Genomic DNA, 24,611 nt, shown 5'->3' on the forward strand with positions numbered 1-24,611 from the left:
CTGTCCATCATAAGTCAGGGGGCCATTATCTTTAGCTGCAGTGAGGATCCTAATCTTGTCTACCGGATTATGCACCTTAATAATCATTGCACGAGGGTGATTAGGTCTTGATAATCCAATGGACCGATGGGCTCTGTCGATTTTGATTTTCCCCTGTTTAGTTTGAATACTCAACAAAGTTGGTAGCCAGCCTTCGAGGAATTTCACCGGTTCACGACCTTCAGTGCCTTCCTTTAAATTCAGAATTACAATGTTGTCTCTTCGGCTCCGGCCCTCCAAGTCTAGACATTTCTCCATAAGAGTATTCACTTTAGTCTCCATATCAGCCAGTCTAGTTTCCATACCTGACAGCGAGTCTTCTGCAGTCGAAATGCGATTCTCCGTGTCAGAGATCCGTTGAGAATTTAATTCCAGTTGTGCCGATATACTTTTTAGTGATAATGAGAGCTCGTCGAATTTATTCTCCATCATAGTAGATATTTTGTCCACGACTGTCTTTGATATTTCCGCAGCGAGCGCGTCGGTGTCCGGTGTACTTGGAGTGGTAGCTGTGCTCGTCGACATACCCTCTTTCGCTTCTGATTCTTCAGGGGATTTGTTGGATGCAGATTTTGCAGCTCTTGTAGGAGGCATTTTAACAGACTCTTGTTTAAAGTTTTTATCCCTCAAGGTTGTACAGAACGTATCGATAATAAAGCAGGATATGCTCAGTGGCGGCGGGAGCTCAGGAAAGACCTCCGCTCAGTCTGACACCATAAAAATTATAATACAAATTTTTAAAATCTTCCTGAAGAATGACAAAGAAAAACACATCTTCAGTTCATCATTAAGTCCATTCCATAATTTCACTCCCAAAACTGACACACATCTATACTTAACATTGGTTCTCACTTTAGGCATTTCATGTCATGGCCTGGGTCTAGGGACCCAGGGCTCATGTATTTTCAGTATATGTTTATGTTTTCCGTGTGTTGTTTTGGTTTGCTCTCCGTTTCTCCATGTGTCTCCGTGTGAGCTTCCGGAGGTGTGGGTTCGCTGAGGAGACTGCGAACCTGGAAGTGTTTCTGCTCCAGAGACAGCCACACCTGCCGCTCGTCGTCCTCTGCCAGCTGCAGCAGATTACGCTCGTCAAGGGAACGGCATTTAAGACTGCAGCTGAGCTGAGGCCGACGCTGGATCCTTGAGTTAGAACTCGAATCTGGAGCGGAGTGTGTTTCTAAGTCACGGTGTGGGAATTGGAGTTTTTTTGGAGTCGCCACCTTTCTCTTTTACGGACATCTGCACTGTGTGGGATTCAGGGAGAATCACCACGGGACCACAGTGCTGGAATTTTGTATATAGTTGTGTGTTTTTCACCTCCTGTAAATAAATCCACTGTCCTTCGCTAAGAGTCTCGCGTTTTGGGCCCTACTTTCATTGCCACTCCACGGTCTGCCATCGCAGCCCGTGACAGAAGGATCCAGCCATCATGGGCCCAGCGGACACAGGGACCGTCTCACAGGAGGAGTTGCTTGCCCAGCTCTGGAGTTACTGTCGGAGCATGCTCCAGAGGGCAGATCCTCATCAGAGACACTTACAGGTCGTATTTTTTGATTACTTCCTATCATCAATCACCTTATCTGTGAGCTTTTTGGACATTAAGAGACTAATTTCGATTATAACCACGCTGAGGGAAAGTTCCTGTTTTGAGCTGTTTGGTGTGGGCTGTCCGGGCGAGGAGGATGTGGCAACCTCCCTGGGAGCCCTTGCTGCCTATTTCTTTTTTCATAGGCAGATAGCCTCCCCGCCGTCGCTTGCAGCTCTCTCGTTGGACCCTCCATTGCGGGGGAAACGTTTCACACGCCCTCTGCACCTCACCACATCTCCACTCGCCTCTGCGGCACCTGCTGAGTCAGCGGACCAAGGACCGGCAGCTCAAAATCACACAGCTGCTCTCCTGTCCGGCCGGCTGGTGGAACCTCAGCCTGATACGCTGGCCCCGGCATCGTTAAAGAAGCGACGCTTGCGCCGCCGGCGTGCCTCACCGCAGCCAGACTCTAAAACTTTCCAACAGCCGGCTGTGGTGAGTCATATGGACAATTCATCTTCACTCACCTCATCTGTTTATTCACTGGACTGTGTGAAAGCTAACCTCGTAGCACAGCCAGCTGCCCAGCCTGTAGCCGTAGCACAGCCAGCTGCCCAGCCTGTAGCCGTAGCACAGCCAGCTGCCCAGCCTGTAGCCGTAGCACAGCCAGCTGCCCAGCCTGTAGCCGTAGCACAGCCAGCTGCCCAGCTTGTAGCTGTAACACAGCCAGTCACCCAGCTAGTAATTCAGTCTTCAGTCCAGTCAGCCTCTCGTCTTCATCCTCAGTTGGAGGCTGATATGCCTGCTGGAACTACCCTGCCATTATGTCACCCGCCTGTTGTTTCTACATCGCTGTCCAGTCTACCACGAGTAGCTGCCACACCATTATCACCTCCGCCCTTTGCAGCTACTTCTCCACCAGCGTCCCATCAGACTGCAGCGACCGCAGAACTCTCGGCTTCACCATCCACATCACCCGCTCGACCGTCATCTTCACCACCTGCAGCTTCCGCATCGCCATTTTCACCTCCGGATCAACAACCATCTATACCCGCGTCGCAGCCGGAGGAGCGGCTCAGCGACCCGGAGGAGCTCAGCAAGCCCGAGCAGGGGCTCAGCGAGCGGGGAGAGCCCGCGTCGCCAGCTGTGGAGCTCTGTGAGCCGGAGCAGCTCAGCGAGCCACCCACTGAGGAGCCCGCACCGCTGCTGGAGAACCTCAACGAGCCGGAGGGACCGGCGTTGCCTGCAGAGGAGCTCGGCGAGCGGGAGGAGCCCGCGCCGCCTGCAGAGGAGCCTGCAGAGGAGCTCGGCGAGCGGGAGGAGCCTGCAGAGGAGCCTGCAGAGGAGCCTGCAGAGGAGCTCGGCGAGCGGGAGGAGCCTGCAGAGGAGCCTGCAGAGGAGCCTGCAGAGGAGCCTGCAGAGGAGCCTGCAGAGGAGCACGGCGAGCGGGAGGAGCTCGCGCTGCCGGAGCAGGAGCTCAGCAAGCGGGAGCCGCAGGAGGAGCTCGCGCTGCCCGAGCAGGAGCTCAGCGAGCGGGAGCCGCAGGAGGAGCTCGCGCTACCCGAGCAGGAGCTCAGCGAGCGGGAGCCGCAGGAGGAGCTCGCGCGGCCCGAGCAAGAGCTCAGCGAGCGTGAGCCGCAGGAGGAGCTCGCGCTGCCCGAGCAGGAGCTCAGCGAGCGGGAGCCCGGCGTGCGGGAGGAGCGCCCACCATCAAGACAGCGGCTCGGCGTGCCGGAGGGACCCGCTCAGCCACAGCCGGAGGTCGGCGTGCCGGAGGGACCCGCTCAGCCACAGCCGGAGATCGGCGTGCCGGAGGGACCCGCTCAGCCTGAGCAGGGGGTCAGTGTGCAGGATCCGCATCCACGCCCTCCATGCCGTCCACGTCCAGCACGTCGGGGATTATGGGCCGTTCTACTCCACCACCCGCCGGAGCTGTTGCAACGCCGCCGCCACCGGACCTGTGGCCGTCCGCCGGAGCTGTTGCAACGCCGCCGCCACCGGACCCGCGGTCGGCCGCCGGAGCTGTCACATTGCTGCCACCGGACCCGTGGCCGCCCGCCGGAGCTGTTGCGACACTGCAGGGCGCCTGAAGTATTCCGTTGCTATCACGGGACCCGAGGTAGGCCACCTGAACTCTTGTGTTATAGTTACTGGCCGCCTGAACTGGTTTTCTCACGCCACGGTTTTGGGGGGTTATTGAACTGTTTTGTGCCTCCGCTGGAGTCGCGGTTGAGCCTCTGGGACTTTTGAGATGAACTATTTGGTCATTTGGGGGTTGGTTCCGGCCCTCCGTCCTGTTATCCCCCCCGCCGCCCGCCCTGGGGTGGTTGGGTTGTGGTTTTTGTTTTGTTTTGGGTCGTCGGGAGCCGACCCTTAGAGGGGGGGTACTGTCATGGCCTGGGTCTAGGGACCCAGGGCTCATGTATTTTCAGTATATGTTTATGTTTATGTTTTCCGTGTGTTGTTTTGGTTTGCTCTCCGTTTCTCCATGTGTCTCCGTGTGAGCTTCCGGAGGTGTGGGTTCGCTGAGGAGACTGCGAACCTGGAAGTGTTTCTGCTCCAGAGACAGCCACACCTGCCGCTCGTCGTCCTCTGCCAGCTGCAGCAGATTACGCTCGTCAAGGGAACGGCATTTAAGACTGCAGCTGAGCTGAGGCCGACGTTGGATCCTTGAGTCAGAACTCGAATCTGGAGCGGAGTGTGTTTCTAAGTCACGGTGTGGGAATTGGAGTTTTTTTGGAGTCGCCACCTTTCTCTTTTACGGACATCTGCACTGTGTGGGATTCAGGGAGAATCACCACGGGACCACAGTGCTGGGATTTTGTATATAGTTGTGTGTTTTTCACCTCCTGTAAATAAATCCACTGTCCTTCGCTAAGAGTCTCGCGTTTTGGGCCCTACTTTCATTGCCACTCCACGGTCTGCCATCGCAGCCCGTGACATTTCAAACTTATAAGACCCCCTCAAATCATATTTTCCATCTCTTAGTTGAAACATACTTAAAATACAAATTGGAACATTCTTTTTCATCACACGATATATCATTTCTAAAGTTTTAGAATATGTCCATGAATTTTAACATAGATGATCCTACAAAAAACTGGTTGGTGGACTCCCTATATCCAATCCTATCCTATATCTCATTCAAAAAAATCTCTTGTTTTATAAAGAATAGAAATAGACTTGGATAATTTCCTTTTCACATGTTCTATGTGGGGCTTCAAACAAAGTTTATCATCAATAATTACTCCTAAAAATTTTGTCTCATATACCCTTTCAATTTCAACCTTATTTAAATTCAATTTTACTTTAATATTACTTTTATTACCTCCAAATAACATAAATTTTGTTTTACTTTCATTCAATGATAGTTTATTAAATACAAACCATCTGGTTTGTATTTAATAAACTATCATTGAAAACTTCATGAGTTCTGTTTCCACTGTTTTCAGTAATTTCTTTATGTCTTTTCCAGAGCAAAATAAGTTTGTATCATCAGCAAACATCACATATTTTAAAGTATCACTGGCTGTACAAATATCATTTATACAAAGTAAAAATAACTTAGGTCCCAAAACAGATCCTTGCCGAACTCCACAAGTTACTTTTCTAAGTTTAGATTTCATGTTATTAATACTCACATATTGGAACCTATTATTCAAGTAACTATTTAACCAAAATTCTACAACACCTCTTAAACCATACCTTTCAAACTTCTGTAAAAGTAAAGAATTATCTATCGTATCAAAGGCTTTACGTAAATCAATAAACACACCTATTCCAAACTATTTTTCATCCACAGCCATTGCAATATTTTCAATAAATTCCATCACAGCTAGAGATGTTGAGCGATTTCTTCTGAACCCATACTGATGATCATTCAATAAATCATATTTATCAATAAAGGAATCTAGTTTGTTTGCAAATAGTTTTTCAAGAATCTTTGAAAACTGAGGCAGTAAAGATACCGGTCTATAGTTTGACACAATCTGTTTATCACCAGTTTTATATAGTGGGATCACTTTGGCAATTTTCATTTTATCTGGAAAAATTCCAGTTTGAAATGATTTGTTACAAATATATGTTAACGGTTGAAGGACACTATGAAGAACGACATGTCAAGGTCGTCACAATCCATGGATTTTTTACTCTTGAATTTACTCACCACTTCTACAATGTCACTCTCACAGACTCCACCAAGAAACATTCAGCTACATTTACAAGAAGTAGAATCTACTTCATCATTTCCTCCTGGTACAGAAATCTCTTTTGCCAAGTTGGGACCTACATTAACAAAGTAATCATTAAATTCATTAACTATGCTCTCAGTATTATCAATCACTACATTACCTCTTTTTACAATACGTGTTGGAGAACATATATTATGTTGATTTTTTATTATCCTATTTAATACACTCCAGGTAGCCTTAATATTACTTTTATGTTTTTGAAGCAGCTGTTCATAATATCTTTTCTTTTCATATCGTATAATAGATGTTAATTTATTTCGATATTTCTTATATTTGTCTTCATTTTCCTTTGTTCTATGTGTCACAAAAATCTTGTATATCCTATTTTTCTTTTTACAGGCTCTTTCCAGACCTTGTGTAAACCATGGTTTTTTTCTTTTTATAATTTTCAGAAAACTTTTTAATTGGACAATGGCTGTCATAGATTGACAAAAATATATCCAAAAACGCATTGTATGCATCATTAGTGTCTTCGATATAAACTTTTTGCCAGTCATAATTTTCTAAGTCTGTTTTAAAAGCCGCAATTTGTTCTGGTGTTTTTATTCTACCACTGAAATAAATGTGCTTTTCCTCTTGAAAATGAAGTTGATTGTTCATTTCAAACACTGAAAAGACAGGCAAGTGATCACTTACATCTGTGACTAACAGTCCACTATGTAGCTTGCCGTCTATCTTATTGACAAAAATATTGTCGATCAAAGTGGCGCTATCCATCATTAATCTGCTCGGCTTTAGAATCAACGGATGGAATCCAAAACTAAACGTCTTATTATGGTCGTTTGCCTTCAATAGATCAATGTTAAAATCACCACAAAAAAAAGTCACCTTCTCCTTGTGTTTTTTTAATATTACAGAAATTTCTTTAGTAAACTGATCTATACAGGATGCAGATGTACGATAAATGCAGCTAACTAATATGTTTTTCGATCTTTCAACCTGAATTTCAATGGTTAAACATTCCATCAAGTTATCTATCAATCACAGCAGTCATATTGTTAACAACTTTACATTTAAGATATGAAAAAACAAACATAGCAACACCCCCTCCTCTTCTATTCTTCCTATTTTGCCAAAACATTTCATATCCCTCTAGTCCATCTTGCAATTCTTTGTCATCATTCAACCATGTTTCTGAAATTGCTACCACTGCAAACTTATTTTGGAATTGATCAAGAAACGCTTTGATTTTAGAAAAATTACTGTAAAGACTCCGACTGTTAAAGTGGATTAATGAAAAACCTTTTATCTTGGGATCCAACTCTTCCCCATTATAATATTCACATGTCATATCAACATTCTGATAGAGGTGGATATCTGGATCAATACTATTGTCCAACTCATAAAATTTATAATCATGAGATCCAAAATATTCCATTTTTTTGCCTTTTATTTTGTTCACATTCACATGCATAGTTATTTTTCTCACACTTATCAGATATTGTTCATATCACAGTCAGCAACACAATTCTTTTCTACACTGAACTCTATTTCTTTTGTTTAAATCTCTCAAGATCTGCAATGTCTCTGACAACAATTACTTTAGCTTGTTCTGGTGTCCCATTAAGTCTTATGAATACCTTACAGTTCCTAGTCCAGGTATCTTGGATGTGCCTTTACTTCTTCAATAGTCTTGCCTGTCGTGCAATTTCAGCATTTCTCTTGGTGAGATGCTCATTCACATATACGCCAGTTCCCTTTAACTTCTTTCCCATCTTTAACAGTTCAACTTTATATTTCCTGTTCACAAATCGTAGTATGATAGTTGGCATCTTGGTATGTTTTTGTGGAATAGTATGACATGCAGCTATGTTTTTGCTATCCAAAAGAATGTCTTTGTCTTTGAAAAACTGAATAACTTGCTGCTCAAGCAAATCCTTTTCAGCTCTTGGTGCATCTTCCCCCTCCTTGTCACCTGCTGTACTCCGTGCATAGGTGTAGTGATTTGTCTTCAGTCCAGAAATAATCACATCTTCCATTCTTGTATACTGCTCCAAATCTTCAACTCTTTTTTTCCAGCTCTTCAATCTTCTTGTCTTTTTCCTTAATCACAATCTTCAGTTGTCTTACTTCTTCAATTAAGTCCAGCAGTCCTGCTTGCTGTTTCACCACCTTACTCAATTCCTCTGACATGAAGTTAAGAGACTTCTTAACTTCTTCAATATCTTCTGTTAGCCTCTTAGTTGTCATGTTTCTTGATCACCAATTTAAATTCTTAGAAGACAAAATGAATTCCAGGCTCCAGGTAATCCAATAAGCCAGGTGTTACTTGTAGAGCACGTGATGAAAAAAGGGACCCTAAACTTCAAAGTTTGTGGAAATACTCACACAAAATGAAGCAGAACTTCTTTGTGAAGATACAAGTCTTAACCAATCTTTTGGATGTTAAGTTCTTTTTGTGATGTTTGTTGGATTGCTAAGAGTAACAAACACAGTTTTCCCAATCAGCAGCCAATTTCTGTCAGTGCAAATACACATTTACTCTAAGGAGCTTGGAAGGAAAGTGACTGGACTTCTTTACGTTTTGTGAAACCAAGCTCCTTAGACTACCATGAGCAGAATGACTCAGTATGTAGAAGATAGTGCAAAAACTATTTTCTCTTTATTAGTAGCAAACACTCAAAAACCTATGAAAATACAGTTAAAACTCCAAAATCAGTGCATTCCTTTACACTGGGGTCTTTTCCCAGCTGATCCTGGCCCCAAGGCCTTGTGTTTGACATTCCTGGTTTGGAGGAAGTGGGATATGCAGTTTGATTACCATGGCAGATCAAATGTTTCACTGCCCAAACTGCTGATTTTAGCTAATTCAATGTTATGTAATTTTGTTACAAAAGTGCAACATTTAATGGAATCTGGTGTAATGAAGGTTACTTGATTGTTAATAGCAAGTACATTTTCCCTAACAATTAATGATTTGAATAAATAAACCTTTGATTAGATATGTTTCAGTTTCATTTGAATCAAAATTAATAGTTCATGTTAAGAAGTGAATAATATTTTATTTTTATTTTTAGCGTGAGGGAGCTTCAGAGGTAAACACTATTTTCATAGGATCAACATTTGTAAAAATTCTTAGTTTAGTGCTGGATAACTGATGAAACTATCCAAACATCCATCCATCCATCCATCCATCCATCCATTCGCTTCCGCTTATCCTTTTCAGGGTCGCGGTGGATGCTGGAGCCTATCCCAGCTGTCATAGGGCGAGAGGCAGGGTACACCCTTGACAGGTCGCCAGTCTGTCGCAGGGCTAACACACAGAGACAGACAACCATTCGTGCTCACATTCACTCGCGTATTCACACCTATGGGCAATTTGGATTAATCAATTAACCTATCCCCACAAGCTGCATGTCTTTGGACGGTGGGAGGAATAAAGAATCCTCCGGCAGTCCAGTATGTCTGGTGGGGTTTGTCCAGGGGTGCTTTTTTGCCTCTTTTTGTCTAACCTATGGGTTTTATTAGGGCCTGAGCACCGAGAGTGCGAAGGCCCTATTGTATCTGCTCCGTTTCTTCTTATTATTATTCAGGTAAAACAAGTGCCTTTTTGAGGGCTTTAACATGCTCAAAAACTCATGAAATTTTGCACACATGTCAGGTCTGGTGAAAAATTTCGTATTTTAAAGGTTTTATATATGAGCATTGGAAAATGGCTCTGGAGCGCCACCTATGTGTTGTTAAATGCAACCCTAGGAACACATAGTTTGAGCTACATGAATGAAATTGGGCCCACACGTGTATCATGCTGAGACGGACAAAAAAGTCATTGGGACCATTGATGCACACCCAACAGGAAGTCCGCCATTTTGGATTGAAGGTGACATTTTGTATCTGATTTTGCCATTTCCAGGCCTTGTACTTTTGCGAACTCCTCCTTGGGATTTGATCGTATACGCTTCATATTTGGTCAGTGTCAACTACACACCTGGGCCATATTAAATTGTAGAGCTTTTGAGTTTTCGGACAAGGGTGTGGTCGTGGCACCACGGTAAATTTTGATAATTTGCCATGAAAATCTTATTTGCTCTCATTTCCATATAAAGTGTCCCATCTGGACCAAACTTCTGACATATGATAAGACTCTGCCCCTGAACATATTTCACTTGCCATATTTGACAACGGCAATAGCGCCACCTAGTGGGAACAGGAAATGTCATGTTTTACACTTTGAGGTACAGTATAGATGTCGGTGAACCATGTAGCCTCAAATTTGTCCAGGAAAGCATTAAGGAGTTGGTCTTGGCAATACATGGAAAACTGTGAGTTTTTGCGAACTGGCATGACCCCAGCAGGATGGCGAACATTGATGTCTCGCCGCGAAGAACGAAAACGCCATAACTTAAAGAAATCCAGTCTGATCATTACCAAATTTTACAGACATGATTACGTAGCCATCCTGAACAGATTGATATGCCCATTGTCAGGAATACGCAGAGCACCACCTAGTGGGAACAGGAGATGTCATGTCTTTCACTTTGATATACTGATTTTCACAGGTTCATCAGGTCCACCTCAAAAGCGGGGAATATTAACAGTCCCTCATGATGCTTCAGTGACAAAAATTGTGAGTTTAAACTGAACAGCACACCCTGGTGGCAAGGCGGTTCACCATGAAAGATGAAGTGGCTGTTGAGGGGCTTGGAAAGTTTAAAAACTCTTGACATTTGGCCCACACCTCCAATGTGATGAGGGTTTTCTAGTCATTTTCATGGAATATTGCAAAATGGCTCCACAGCGCCCCCTGCAAAATTTAAAAACATCAGCCCCTGCTCCGTGTTTCATCTATGAGTCTGAAACCTGGTAAGCTTATGTAGGGTACCAAGATGTACAAAAAAGTCTCTTGGAGCAATATCCCAAATCCAATAGGAAGTCAGGCATTTTAAAATTAATGTGTAATTTTGGCGACATTTTCCCCTCTTTTCAGGCCTCATACTTTGACGAACTCCTCCAAGGGATTTCATCAGAGCGACACGATCTCCAGTGGAAGCATGGAATCTAAACACCTTTGTGATGTTAAATTGTGAAGCATTTTACGTTTAGGGAGTTAGCATGTGGAGTTTCAATCACTCGCCAAAAAGCAGTAATCTGCTGTCACTCGAAAACACAATGTCCAATCTCTCCCAAACTTCGCAGGCATGAGTCGAGAGTCAAGCTTGGAGGAAAAATACTGTGGCCCTGAGAGGCCAAACAGACTGCAACCTAAGAAAACATAAGCAAATAGAAAAACAGCGCAAAAGCACACACAATACAACAGAACACAAAGTAACTAAAGTTACAATTTAACCCTCATCCTACTGAAATATTTAACAGCCATAGACTACCAACTGCATAAACTCCCTCAGGATGCCAAGAGTAAATTACCCTAGGAACAACAGCAAACAATAGATAATAGCAAAAACAGCCTTTTCTTTTAAATTTACTCCCTACTTCCCTTGATACTGTGTGATGCTTTAGTTTAACACACATGCCAAGTAAATGGTAAATGGCCTGTATTTGTATAGCGCTTTACTTAGTCCCTAAGGACCCCAAAGCACTTTATACTACATTCAGTCATCCACCCATTCACACACACATTCACACACTGGTGATGGCAAGCTACATTGTAGCCACAGCCCTGAGGTGCACTGACAGAGGCGAGGCTGCCGGACACTGGCGCCACCGGGCCCTCTGACCACCACCAGTTTGGCAATGGGTGAAGTGTTTTGTCCAAGAGCACACCGACCGAGACTGTCGGAGCCGGGGCTCGAACCGGCAACCATCCGATTAACAAAGCTGTAAATTGCATGTTTCTGATAAAATAAGTAGACTGGTATATTAAATATTCCTTTAATTTGTGAGTATAATCATGCCATATCATAACTGTCTTAATTCATATAGAACAGAGGAAAACTGAACCTTAAACAGGATGATTTTTGCTAAATGAGTCTGACAGGAGTGAACAGAGATGATACAAACACATAAAATCCTTATAAAATATGATATAACACTATAAATCAACTTACCTCAAAATATATGCTGATGTTTTCTTAAGTTGCAGTCTGTTTGGCCTCTCAGTGCCACTGTGAAAAACCCCCAAGAGCTATTAAATATTTAAACATTAGCTAACTAAGATATTCTACAATAAAGTGTACCAATCCAGAGCAATTATAAGGATGAACTTTGTCTTATTTTGAAGGCTGTAGCCATTAATTATTTTAGTAATCGAGTATTCTAGCAATTATTCCATTGATTAATCGAGGAATCTGATAAGAAAATGCTTTTGTTTTATTAATGTGCAATAATAAATATTCAAAAGAGAAAAATAGGTCTTTCAGAATGAACTACTCATTGGTTTCTATTTTAGGAATTGCATTTTTTTTAAGTTTAACTGCTTAAACAACATCTGTCAAATTAATTTTTTTAAAGAAAAAATGTTCTTAAATTCCAAATGAAATAAATAATCTCAAGTACAGTCAAGTACAGGGTCTACTAAGTAAGTAAGTAAAGTTTTATTTATATAGCACCTTTATGTGTCATGGACCCGGCTCTGGAGGACTCGGGGGGTCCTTAAGCAGGATGGACTGTTATTATCGTTATTATTATTATTATTATTATTAGTAGTAGTAGTAGTGTTGTTATTTGGGGATGTGTGTTTTTCTGTACTATTCTGTGTTGTTCGGTGTTCCACTCATTATATGTAGAGGCAGGGTGTGGGTGTGTACATGTGTGGCTGGAGGATGGAGAACAGCCCATGCAGGCCTGATGGGTGTGGCCCTGCAAGAGGACTGGCCACACCTGAAGTTCCTGCCACACATCTGTTGGTGGTCAGGGCTCGTCGGGGGAGCTACTTAGGAGAGTGTTGGAGCTCCCACCGGTGTGGGATCATTGAGTTGTCTACCCAAGTTAGTGTGTGTCAGCGTACGACGGTGCAGTTCGTGTATGCCCGCTGGGGTTGGTGTTGATGGCTGTTTTTGTGGTTTTCCCCCCAGGTGGAAGAGTGGACCAGAACGGCAGCACGCACAGGGTGTGCGAGAACACAACAGTGGGGAGCACACACACGGGATTCAAGGGAGCAACGGGGAGTTATTGTGTTTACAGCCTTCACTGTAAATAAAGTGCACTGTTTGAATCGCAGAACCATGCGTTCTGGGTCCTCATTCCCCCATATCCCCACGGTCTGCCAGCCAGACCGTGAAATATGGATAAAAGATCACAAAGTGCTTCACACAGAGATAACGAATTATAAAACAAAAACAGACAAAAGTTAATGCAATGCAATTCTAAAAAGATGTGTTTTTAGTTGTTGTTTAAAAGAGACTACTGAGTCCACAGATCTTATGCTCAGTGGGAGAGAGTTGCACAGTCAAGGAGACACAGTGGCAACAGCTCTGTCTCCCTTAGGTCTCAGCCTTGTATGCTAAATAATAAGTGGGTCACATGTGAGTACTTAGATGTTTTGGTCAGAAACCTAGCAGCAGCATTTTGAACAATCTGTCCCGGTTCTGGGTCATTCTGATCCAGCATTTTCTGTTTTTTATGTTTTTGGTATTCTTCTGTATTATAATTTATGTTCTGATTCTTTAGCTATCCTGTGTTGATTATTATTATTATTCTATGTTCCAGCTTATTCCAGTTTAGGGTTTAGTTCTTATGCCCTCATGTTTAGTTTAGGTTTAGTTCTGTGCTTAGTTTTTTCTGCCCGTGTGTTCCCTCTGTGTAAGTCTGCATTTCTTAGTCTGTGTCTTTGTGAATTGTTTCCTGTTTTATTTTGAAGGGTTGTGGCTGATGTCAGTGTGTCTAGCTTCGCTCCCCGTCTCGTTAGCCCTAATCCCTCCCAGCTGTGTCTCCCTCCTGTTTTCCACTCCCTGATTACTCCCCTGTGTTTACCTTTGCTCTCTGCTGCGTCATACCCTCAAATTGTGCCTGTGTGTTTCTGTTTTCAGCGGTCTGTTTTTCAGTTCATGTTTTGTTTATCGCCAGCAATAAAGCTATGGTTTCCGCCTGCCCGCACACAGAGCTCTGACACAATCTGCAGACAACCCATGCCCCCCTTTAGACTCACCGCTGTTTGTTGCTGGTGTCACGGGCCACAGTGATAGAAAGTGGGCTAATTTAATCATGGTATCAGACTAAATTAACAGTTCATCTGCATATTATCAGTATTTCTTTTTAAAAACCAGGGCCTGCCTGGGCTTATTGTTGTCAAAATTTGTATTCACATACATGCTCCTAAATACGTGTTTATCGCAGGTCTATTTTATTCCCAAATGTGGGTGAAACGTTTATATAGAATTTAAACGAAGCGTCGAAAAATTTGCCTCGAGGACTTTTTTTTTTTTACATTTTTTATCATTGAGTTATTTGAATTATGCAATGAATCATTGCAGCCCTAAACTATAAACATCATTAGTCAGGCTGAGTGCACATTTAAGCATACTAAGATTGAACAAACGTAGCATTATTTTCAAAGATCAAAGACATTACAATTAACTTTTCAGGGAACATGAACATAAAATTTCATGGCAGTCCACACTGTCACGTCATTTACTACAGACTCAGGTTTGGTTAGGTTGTTTATGACTGTGTGAGCAAGCTGGGCGCTGAATTACCCTTTTTTGTGCGATCAATAAAATAAACAAATCTGAAACAGCTGAAATCAATAAATACGACATTTATACTGAAGTAACCAGTATTGGTGAAAATCAGATTTTGCAGCTGGAAATTGTTTGTGTGTATTGATCAACTTTTATCACCTACAAACTTCCAAAGTTGTAGCCATCGTAATCTACTTTTCAGTTTTTGTTGTTGTGTTTCTTTTGCTTATTTAGGAGAGAAAAAGCATGTATGGACTTTGTAATGCTATGAAGTCCAGATAGTGTGTTACTGTAGCAGCCTTGCTTCAACCAATAGTTTATGCTGTTTTGACCCCACTTCAGTAATGTAAGGTGCGAAGTGTAAGTGTAGATGTAAAGTGCATTTCATATAATCAGAAGTATACAGAACATGTGCACAAAACAACATGGAACAATTAAAAAAAGTCTACATAATAATTTCAAGGTAACTTTTTGTTGCTGTAAAAGCCATAAATAATAATATAAAAAAAATAAAAACATCTTATTCAGCCTTTTAGTAAGTTAACTTGTAATGAGTTTCAGTTCTGAATAAAGTACTCCACAGATGTATTTAAAGTGTTTTTATTATGACAAATTTGACAGATAATCAAGCACAGCAGGGTGTGTGTCACTGTATCTTTGGCCATTTCCAGGAGGAGGGGAGAGAAGAAGGGGGTGGAGGTGGGTGAGAGTGTGTTGAAGCCTTTAAATTGTGGACAACTTCCATTGGATGTGAGTGACAAAGAGAGACTGAGAAACACAATTAGGTAAGTGAGTGGAAAAAGGGGAACTTTTGAGGTCAGGAGACAAAAAGTTGGTCTTGTTTGCAAAGTACTGTGTGCCAGTCACTTCATAAATTTTTCAACCAAGGCTGAATGTGTAGTTTTTTTTTTCTCATTCAAAAAGGGTAAAAAAAAGTCCTGAGGTTGGAAGGAAAGAAGAAGAGGAAGAAAAAGTAGAAGAAGAAGAAATGAAGGACTTGGTGCAGTCAGTAAAACCCAGGGTGTTTCAGCAGAGGGGAGGTAAAGTAACTCGATCCAAAGTTTGGCTAAAGAATGAACTCATTCGTGTGGGACTTGCTGAATCACTTAGCACATATGTCATGATGGTAAGAATACAGTATTATCACAAGATTTCTGAAGTGTCATATGCTTTCAAATAATAATATGTAATATCTCATTAAAAACTGTAAAAGCACCTCTCAAATCCATGATTCCGCTGACATTTTGACTTTTCATTTATCGGGTCTTCTTTCTGTTTAGAATCTAATTGCTTATCTGTAGCACCCATATGCTATTAATCATTAATGTCGTGCTCTTTATCCTGATAAGTTGCAACATTCTCCCAAATACACACACACACATAAGCACTATTAACAGTCACATTGTCAGGTTCAGTGAATGAACCTGAGAGTCTAGTATTATTATAGAGTAATAGTCAGGCAGCAAGCCAGCTGAAGAGGTTTCCAGAAGTCACACGTCAGCTGTTACAATAAACCTTTTACTTAGAAGCCTGGAAGAAAAACACATGCATTTATAACATGATGAACATGGGAAGCGTAAATGCCTGAATGTGAGCACAAAAGAATTGCACTTACTGTGTTTGTGATTCGGAATCCTGACAGAAACAAAATACTCGTGACTTTGTTGGGGGAACCAGACTTTTCCTGTTTCCTGATAGAATGGCTACAGTTTTTCAGTGTCAGCATTTTTTTTTACCCTGATAACATAGCCGCTTGAGTTAAAAGCAAGATAATTCAGTAGTGTGGTGTCTTTTACATTTGTGCAGTACCATAATTAAAATGAAAATTAATTGTGCAACTCAGCCTTTTAACTTTTAAGTAAGAAAGAAAATGTTACTTATACAGTATGTTTAGAAACGAAGGTACTTCTAGAAATAATTAAAACAAACAAACAAAAAAAACCTCCCAAAAAACGTAACTTTTTGCTACTTACCTCCGTCAGAGAGGTTATTCTTTTGGTAGCATTTGGGTGCGTGTCAATCTGTCTATAAGCAAGACAGCTCAATTCTGATAACGCTTTCTAGGCGTGTAGATAAGGTCATGTTAACATGCCATTAAAATTTGGCTTACATTCACTAAAGCCTTCTAGGAGACTTAAATTATTCATCGGTTGAAAAGTTACAAAAAAACCTTATAACTTAGAAACTATGACGCTTACAAGTGTGATGTGTATTGTGAACATATAGTACCGTAGTACCGTATACAGATTTAAAACATGTGAGAACAAAAATGTGTGCGAACAAAGAAAATAAACTGAATTATACCATTCTCTTAAAAGTAAATTCTGCCCAGAGAGTGAGCTGCGTTGTGGAGGTTTAAACTCTCAGAGTGCTTCTTGTTTACATCCAGAAAGTATTCATAACACTTCCACATTTTTGTCATGTTACAGTGATATTTCAAAATGGATTCAATTCATTTTTCACCTAAAAAATTCTAAACACAATACTTCATAATGACAAAGGTAAAAAAATATTGAAATGTTTATAAATAGATATAAAAATAAAAAAGCAAAACTATAACATGTACATAAGTATTCACCACATTTTGTTGTGACACTCAAAATTGAGTGTCCACTGAGCCTCTGATGTTCCACTGGTGTTTCGACAACTTCCACCTGTGGTAAAGTCAGCCAACTGGATGTGATTTGGAGAGGCACACACCTGTTTGTATGATGTCCCACAGCTGACAGTGCATGTCAGAGCAAAAACCAAGCCATGATGTCCAAGAAATTGTCTGGAGACCTCTGAGACAGGACAGTTTCAAGGCACAGAGCCTCAATTATCTGGCTCCAGGTTATTCCATTTTGGAATAGCCATAGTTAGGAAGCTAATGAAGAACCCAATGGTCACTCTGACAGAGCTCCAGTGTTGCTCTGTAGAGAGAGGAAAACCTTCCAGAAGTACAACCATTTCTGTAGCACTTCACCAATCAGGCCAGTGTGGTAGTAACCAGACAGAAGCTACTTCTCAGTAAAAGTCAAATGACAGCCCACCTGGGATATACCAAAAAGCACCTGAAGGACTCTCATACCATGAGAAACCAAATCCTCTGGTCTGATGAAATAAAATTTGAACTCAGTAGTAAAATGGTGGCAGCATCATGCTGTGGGATGTTTTTCAGCAGCAGGAACTTGAATGAATGAATGTGCAATATACAGAGACATCCTGGATGATAATGTGCTCCCAAGAGCTCTGGACTGGATTGGGCGAAGCAGCTCTCTTCCAGCAGGACAACGACCCTAAGCACAAAGCCAAGATGACAAAGGAGCGGCTTTGGCACAGCTCTGCAAATGTCCTTAAGCAGCCCAGCCAGAGGGAAGGAACCTGTCTGAAAATGACTGTAGAGTATCTCAAGCTCCACCAAGTTGAATAAGGAGTGCTGGTTCACCAAAAACAAAAGGCTTGAGGCTGTAATTGCAGCCAAAGGTGCTTCAACAAAATATTTTGCAAAGGCTGTGAATACTTTCTGGATGCACACTATATATTTGTTGAGTGGCTTTCCCTACATCATATCAAGCTGGTGCACAGGATTTTTTAAAATGTTTTGTTAGACAATTCCATTGCTGGAGAGGGAAAAGTTGTACAGGAAATTATGTTTATGTTGCTTCAAGACTGTAACTGTGGTCCAACTCCTTGCATCCTGGCAGCATTCAGTGTAGTGGTGGCTGATAAACTGACATTCATATAAATCTGCAGTGCAAGGAGTAGGAGAATCATGTGATGAGCTGATATCTTGTCATATGTCAAAAAGACAAGGAGCTCAGGATGAGTTTGTTTTTACAGCCAAATATTTACAGTAAATTGAGATATTTTACAGGTGTTTTACAATCATTACTATTAGATTTAAAGTGGCAGAATAATAGCAACCAAACAGCTGACAGTGTTACACTATAAGATTTTTTACAGTGAGAAACTGCTATTGTCGATTACAAAAGAATCTGGCTGCCAGCACTTAATCACAGTTTGCCTCAAACATTTCTTATATTGTGAAATAAGCTTCCTGGAAAGTATTTCTTGTAATCTGTTTCTATGTTTGACTGCATAAATGATATATGGGTTCTCTTTGTCTCCAGTCATTGGGCTTGGGGTCTGTGGCCCAGGTAGTGACTGGTCAGGGAGCTTTTGGACAGTACCTCAGCATCAACCTGGGTTTTGGACTGGCTGTTGCCATGGGGTCTCATGTTGGAGGGAAGATCTCGGGTATGAAAGATGATGACATCAAAACCTATGAAATGCTTTCCAATTGTTGTTCAGCAGTCATATTTTGCTCTTTTGATCTGTTTCAGGGGCTCATATGAATGGCGCTGTATCATTCACAATGTGTGTGTTTCGCCGCCTCCCGTGGAAGATGCTACCTCTTTATATTTCGGCACAGCTATTGGGGTCATTTCTTGCAGCAGGGACAATTTATGCTGTCTACTATGGTGAGGAAACGCAACAGTATGTGTTAAAAAAGAAAAAATAGGTATCTAGGTCACTTGAAGGTTCAAAAACAAAGAAGCAAAGTCTCAGGAAATCGGCCCATGCATGATTTAAATTTAAAGCTTATCTGATGTTTTTCTGCATCTACACATGTGGAACACATTATGAAGAGGCCCACCATGCTGTACTGCACCATCATGTGTCCTAAGCGGCAAACGTCCTAGAAAAAGTATTATAAAAACCACATGGAAAACAACTCATACAGATCTGGAGGCACTGTTACTGAAGTATTGCTGCGATTTCTTGGAGTCACACAACTATCACGATTTATCTGTTTGATATGTTTGCAGAAGCCATTCATGACTACTGTAGAGGAAACCTGACTGTGACTGGTGAGAAGGCCACTGCTGGTATCTTTGCCACCTATCCTGCTCCATACCTCTCTCTGATAGCTGGATTTTTTGACCAGGTAGCACTGAAAGTCAACTAAAGCTTCATAGTTACAACTCTCCATCATCAGACATAATCAGCATGAATGATTTCCTTTACTAGATGGCTTTCTACACGGTTATCTTTCCAGACTGATGTTTTTGTTCTATGTGTGTGTTTGGGGAAGGTATTTGGCACAGCGATGCTACTACTGTGCCTTATGGCTCTATCCGACCAGAAGAACAAACCAGCGCCAGCAGGAAGTGAGCCTGCATTTGCGGGTTTCCTGGTGCTTCTCATTGGCATTTCTTTGGGTAGCAATAGTGGCTATGCCATCAACCCCACCAGAGACATCGCACCCAGGGTTTTCACTGCCATGGCAGGCTGGGGATCTGATGTGTTCAGGTACACAAAAAGGCCATATCATTTTCTTTTGCTTTTTCCACCTTAATCAAGGATTAGTCAAGAATAAACCCCCCCCCAACTACTTTTCATTATTAATTAACTATTTACTTTTTTGTGGTTTGCTGCCTTTATCTGTGTAGGGCTGGAAACGGATGGTGGTGGGTGCCTCTAGTTGCCCCCCCTATTGGAGGAGTCCTTGGAGCAGGGCTATACAAGGCTGTTGTGGAACTGCATCACTCACACCTCTCTAAAGCGGGTGGAGAGATGGTTGAAGAAGCTGTCCCTCTGGATAAAGAGATAAATACCATTGAAAATATGTGTGTGTGACACCCTAGCTAAGTTGACAGCTAAGTGAATAGCTCTATGAAGATGCAACATTCAATGAAGGTAAAGGGTTAAAAAGCCCAAAACTAACTTGTTAGATGGGAGACAGAGGATGATTAGCAAACAGGGAGTGAAATAAAGATTTGTTCAAATCAAAAATGCTCACCGTGTTTTACACAATTTCAACATCAACTTAAATTGGGTGTGGTGAGTTAATTTTCCCAAGTGGCAACATGGGAAACTGAGACTGTTGTGGAGGGCTGGACCAATAAGATGAACTCAGTTCTGCTCAATATTAATTATTCCTTTATAAGCTGCTACTGGTAAGAGTAGATGTTACAATTAGGCCCTAATTGTGGTCTCTTGGGAAAATTAATTGCCCATCCCTGAATTATTCTTCTAGAGTTAGTGTAAATGATAGACTACAATACATATAAAATATACACTATTAGACATTTTGACTCACTGTACTCGTTACTATACGCTACAATAAAAAGGTTTGAGACAAACATACGGTCACTTTAGAGATGAAAATTTGACAAAACCACACTCATGTTGTTTTTATTACTGCAATAGCAGCTTATGTAACCTTAGAAGACATAAATATCATTCACTTTAACACTCAACAGGGGACTACTTCCACAACTGTGGAAAAACTTAAGGGTGTGCAAAGAGAAGCAAACAGCCCCCATACACTGGGATCATATATTTTTTTGAAAACCAAACACACAGTAGGAGATGACTCCTCACCGCTTGAAAGGACAGCGACAAAACCAAATACAGACATTTTTCTTTCTAGCATTCTTGTGCACAGCAGCCTACAGACAAAAAGTACATACTAAAAAGTACTTGAACCAAAACTGTAGATGTGAGATTGGGTCTACTGAGCTTTATATTTGTGTTACAAGAGCCATTATCTTAAGCGCTTACCCAATTTAGAATCGGTAGGTGGGGTCTGTGGCAGGGGTATTAGCTGAATTAAACTTCTCTGGTGATTCTTTGTAGGGTCGACAGGGGCTACCTACGTATGCGGCTGATGTTGTTGCGGGTATTCAGGCTTGTGCGTGTGATCATGTCCTGATCTATTAGATGCAGTGCCAGCCACAAAAACGTAGCCAGACATGCATAAGAGGAATCAGTGGTACTAAACGTACCATCTGGTGCGATGTATAGTTGCTTATGAAGGGAGGCGCACGTCAGGTTAGGGCAAGCACTACGTTGTTGGCTTTCATAGAGGTTTGTTGTTTTGACATACCTGTGGCGAAGACTTAAAGTAGAAATCATGTGAAACAAACACAAGATAACCATTCACAACCTACAGCCAGTTTAGAGTCACCAGATAATCTGATGTGAATGTCTGTGGAAGAAGCCAGAATATCTGGTGAGAACTCGCACAGGCACAGGAGAACATGCAAACTCTGTGGATTTGAACGCAGAGACCTTCCACGCTGTGAGGTGACAGTGCTAACCGCTGTACAACTGTGGCCCTGAACTGTTAAAATATACCTTTGATATTCATTCACTCATGATGAATAATCTGTGTTAGAAACAGTGTTCATTTCTGAAGTTTACATTACAGAGCAGCATTCATGAGGCACTGCAGTAGTACAATGGCCAGTTAGTAGTCCTTTTATAATGTAACAGGTCACGTTTGTCTTCACACTTATGTGGCTTAATGTTTGATAATGAAGCTCTAAAAGCATCTGTTGAGTCCTATACGTTAGTTTTCAACCTGTCAATTATCAATACATATAGGGTGTGAGATACACAGCATTACATTAAGTCTTCTTGTTTCCTTAAGTTTAAAGTTATTAATATAAAGAGATGTGTTATCTAGCCATTTCCGCACTTTACAGTATTACATGCTGCATGTAGAATTTACATAATGCATTCAGAAATCAAGCCCACTGAAAACAGCAGCACTTATAAACTCTGGTTCTGGTTACAGCAGTGGTACAGTTATATTGTACATCTGTCTGCTTTGATTTTATATGATTTTTTTTTAACCATAAGCTGTCAGTAGTGAACATTACCTTAAATGAGTTTATAAGTACTGAATATACACTGATACAACTCTCTGTTAATTCAAAGACTAATTACTCTGGCAACACTTGGCATCCAAAGGTGGATAAAATTCAGGATTGTGTCTTTCTACATGTGAGGGGGATTCATTTTTAACCATCTAAGCCAGGTGTGATGGAAATTGCCATCGTCTCCTCAAACATATAAAATTTAGAAACATTTTTTGCCTTCAACACTTTTAGTACTATAACTGTATCACCTTTCCAATGTGTCTAGCCAGCAACAACCCTGGCTACATATCAACTCAGCCTTGGCAAACATGTCAAACAGCACCAAGTCCAACAAACTGAGTCCAGCTCCTGAGGGAACTGGAGACATTTGGAAATGTCTTCATCGTACGGGTACCTTCTCACCGCTTTGCTCCACTTTGTCTTCCTGCATTGCTTTGGCCCTTGGCTGCGCCCCCTGAGTTGCACTGTGTCGACTGCTTCTTCTTGGGGGCTGGGACCTTGGCTTTGCCTTTGAAAGCCTTGGAAGGATCCAGCTTGTTCAGATATAAATCCCCAGCAGGATCCGCCAAACTGAGCTCACAGTTGAAAGTCAAAGGCTGGTAGAGGGATGCCCACTGCTGCAGCAGCAACCAAGATATACATAATTTAACATAATCCATGTAACACATGGGGAAAAAAACAAAAAAACAAACCCACACCAAATGTGTTTTGAAAATACTACTTAATTTACTAACCGAGCCAGCAATGCTATATCTGATTCTGTGGAATGTATGGCACCTTATGCACATAATTATGCTCTCTGGAAGCAACTTAAAACTCAGTGCTGTGCTAACTTACTAAAATGTTACATTTGCCAGTATTGTAGTAGACTGTGAAAGAATCATCCTGAATAAAATGTATTCATACAACTGCAATGGTCTCACATGTTGTTAATAATATGAATAAATATTAAAAATACAATTTATGTCACAGCACATATTCTGAAAAAAAAAAAGGATTAGACACTTTGACTACCTTAGCCTGAGGGCTGGGGCCATATGGGGTGAAGTGATACTGCCACTCAGGCAGACCCAGATGGGTTATCATCAGTCGGTAGTAAGAGGTAAAGGTTGTGGTCAGAAAATGCCAGCACAGAGAGCGGTCTAGAAACCATATTTCACTCCTCTGAGCAACCACACCTGAAAAAAAAAAAAAGCAAGGATGTTAACTTAAGGAACTCAGATTTAAAAAAAATATTTTTTTAAATAAATATATATATATATATATATATATATATATATATATATATATATATATATATATATATATATATATATATATATATATATATTATAACCTATAAGATACAATACACAAGCAGAGCACCTGGAGTGCAATTTTTGTAGACTAGGCACACTTTGCCATTCCCACCACAGGAATCCAGCTCGAAGATGCGGCTCCGGGAGTCGAAATGAGGTGCGACGGGCACACGCGCCGACCCTGACAGATAGCATTAATGAATCTTGAATAAATATTTACGGTCCAATCAAGAGCTCATTCATTAGCCTGCTTTCTGCACAACTGAGCACACGTACTGTAAACAAACGTAATTGAAAGTGACGTGTTGTAATTGAGGATCCCACATGAGGATCCGGCAGGTGAATATTTACCACTTTCTGTGCCGCTCTCCTCCCAGTCTAGGTCAGCGAGTGATGGCGCATTGGGCAGAGAGAAGAGTGACACGGGCTGGAGCAGCGGGCACAGTCTGGCCACACTATTAATCATCATGCATCCTAAGGGAACACACTCACCTGAAAGACAGCACATCCACACAGTGAGGGCTGTGTGCCAAGAACATAAGAAAAGCTGCTATTTTCATTTACAACATTACTTTAAAATAGTTTAAATAAAAACAGACTTTTTTTTCTCTTTTGAAAACTGTGAATGCAGACAGAACACATCAGGACACCTACTGTCTAGTTTAACGCTCCATGTTAGTGTAAAGCTATCAGTTGTCAGATAGAAGTCTCTCAGGTCCTCTGGTAATATACATGTGTTTTTCTGGCAAATAAACACAAAAGATGAATAACACATGACAAAAGTATACAGTACTGCCATATCAATATCTGACATCTACCATGCATCTTCCTTCCCACCTGCTCCCATGACAGCAAACTCCTCTTCTCTGCAGGCTCTCTTTCTGCGAAACGCACGTCGACCACCCCAGGCATGTTCTCTGTCCCAGCAAGGACAAGTTCATGACATTTATTACAATCTATTTTTTCACAGAATTCAATGCTTTGCTAGCTAACGCTCTCAATACATATCACAATCATACACACCAAGTATCCGAGTGATACCGAGCATCAGCCTATCGGCAATCTTGAAGCTCTCCTTTGTTTCTTCCATTTGGGTGATTGCGATCACAAATTTGTACAAAACCCAGAATGCATCCTTTGCAGATGTCTGTAGCGCATTCTTCCCCTTGCTCCAAATAGCTCATCTGCGGACGCAAGCGGAGGGAGAAGGGACGCAAAACGGACATGAATTTGCACCAATAGAAAGCCACCCTTCTACAACGCAACCA

General features: G+C 41.7%; 3 protein-coding genes across 3 annotated transcripts; 2 read left to right on the top strand and 1 right to left on the bottom strand.

Moving 5' to 3' along the window:
• Positions 1–1,468: 1,468 nt before the first annotated feature.
• LOC146631794 (uncharacterized) lies at positions 1,469–4,241 on the top strand. The gene is made up of 3 exons (XM_085354841.1): positions 1,469–3,406; positions 3,456–3,686; positions 4,131–4,241. The coding sequence occupies exons 1-3, from the start codon at positions 1,469–1,471 to the stop codon at positions 4,239–4,241; spliced, it is 2,280 nt and encodes a 759-aa protein (XP_085210967.1).
• A 10,874-nt stretch (positions 4,242–15,115) lies between these two features.
• On the top strand, positions 15,116–21,741 carry aqp7 (aquaporin 7). Its single transcript, XM_085353129.1, has 7 exons — positions 15,116–15,178; positions 15,318–15,519; positions 18,506–18,632; positions 18,719–18,856; positions 19,205–19,323; positions 19,471–19,688; positions 19,829–21,741. The coding sequence occupies exons 2-7, from the start codon at positions 15,382–15,384 to the stop codon at positions 20,013–20,015; spliced, it is 927 nt and encodes a 308-aa protein (XP_085209255.1). The 5' UTR covers positions 15,116–15,178; positions 15,318–15,381; the 3' UTR covers positions 20,016–21,741.
• Positions 21,742–22,443: 702 nt separating this feature from the next.
• Positions 22,444–24,445, bottom strand: tpgs2 (tubulin polyglutamylase complex subunit 2). The gene is made up of 7 exons (XM_085353130.1): positions 24,367–24,445; positions 24,181–24,260; positions 23,998–24,085; positions 23,695–23,835; positions 23,411–23,524; positions 23,060–23,223; positions 22,444–22,662 (listed from the first exon to the last, which is right to left on the bottom strand). Exons 1-7 carry the CDS (start codon positions 24,431–24,433, stop codon positions 22,444–22,446), a joined length of 873 nt encoding a protein of 290 aa, XP_085209256.1. The 5' UTR covers positions 24,434–24,445.
• Between the last annotated feature and the right edge of the window lie 166 nt (positions 24,446–24,611).

This window comes from Diplotaxodon limnothrissa, linkage group LG5 (genome assembly GCF_057381915.1).
Source record: "Diplotaxodon limnothrissa isolate DT_005_m linkage group LG5, D_limnothrissa_male_GT1.1, whole genome shotgun sequence".
Taxonomy (NCBI): domain Eukaryota; kingdom Metazoa; phylum Chordata; class Actinopteri; order Cichliformes; family Cichlidae; genus Diplotaxodon; species Diplotaxodon limnothrissa.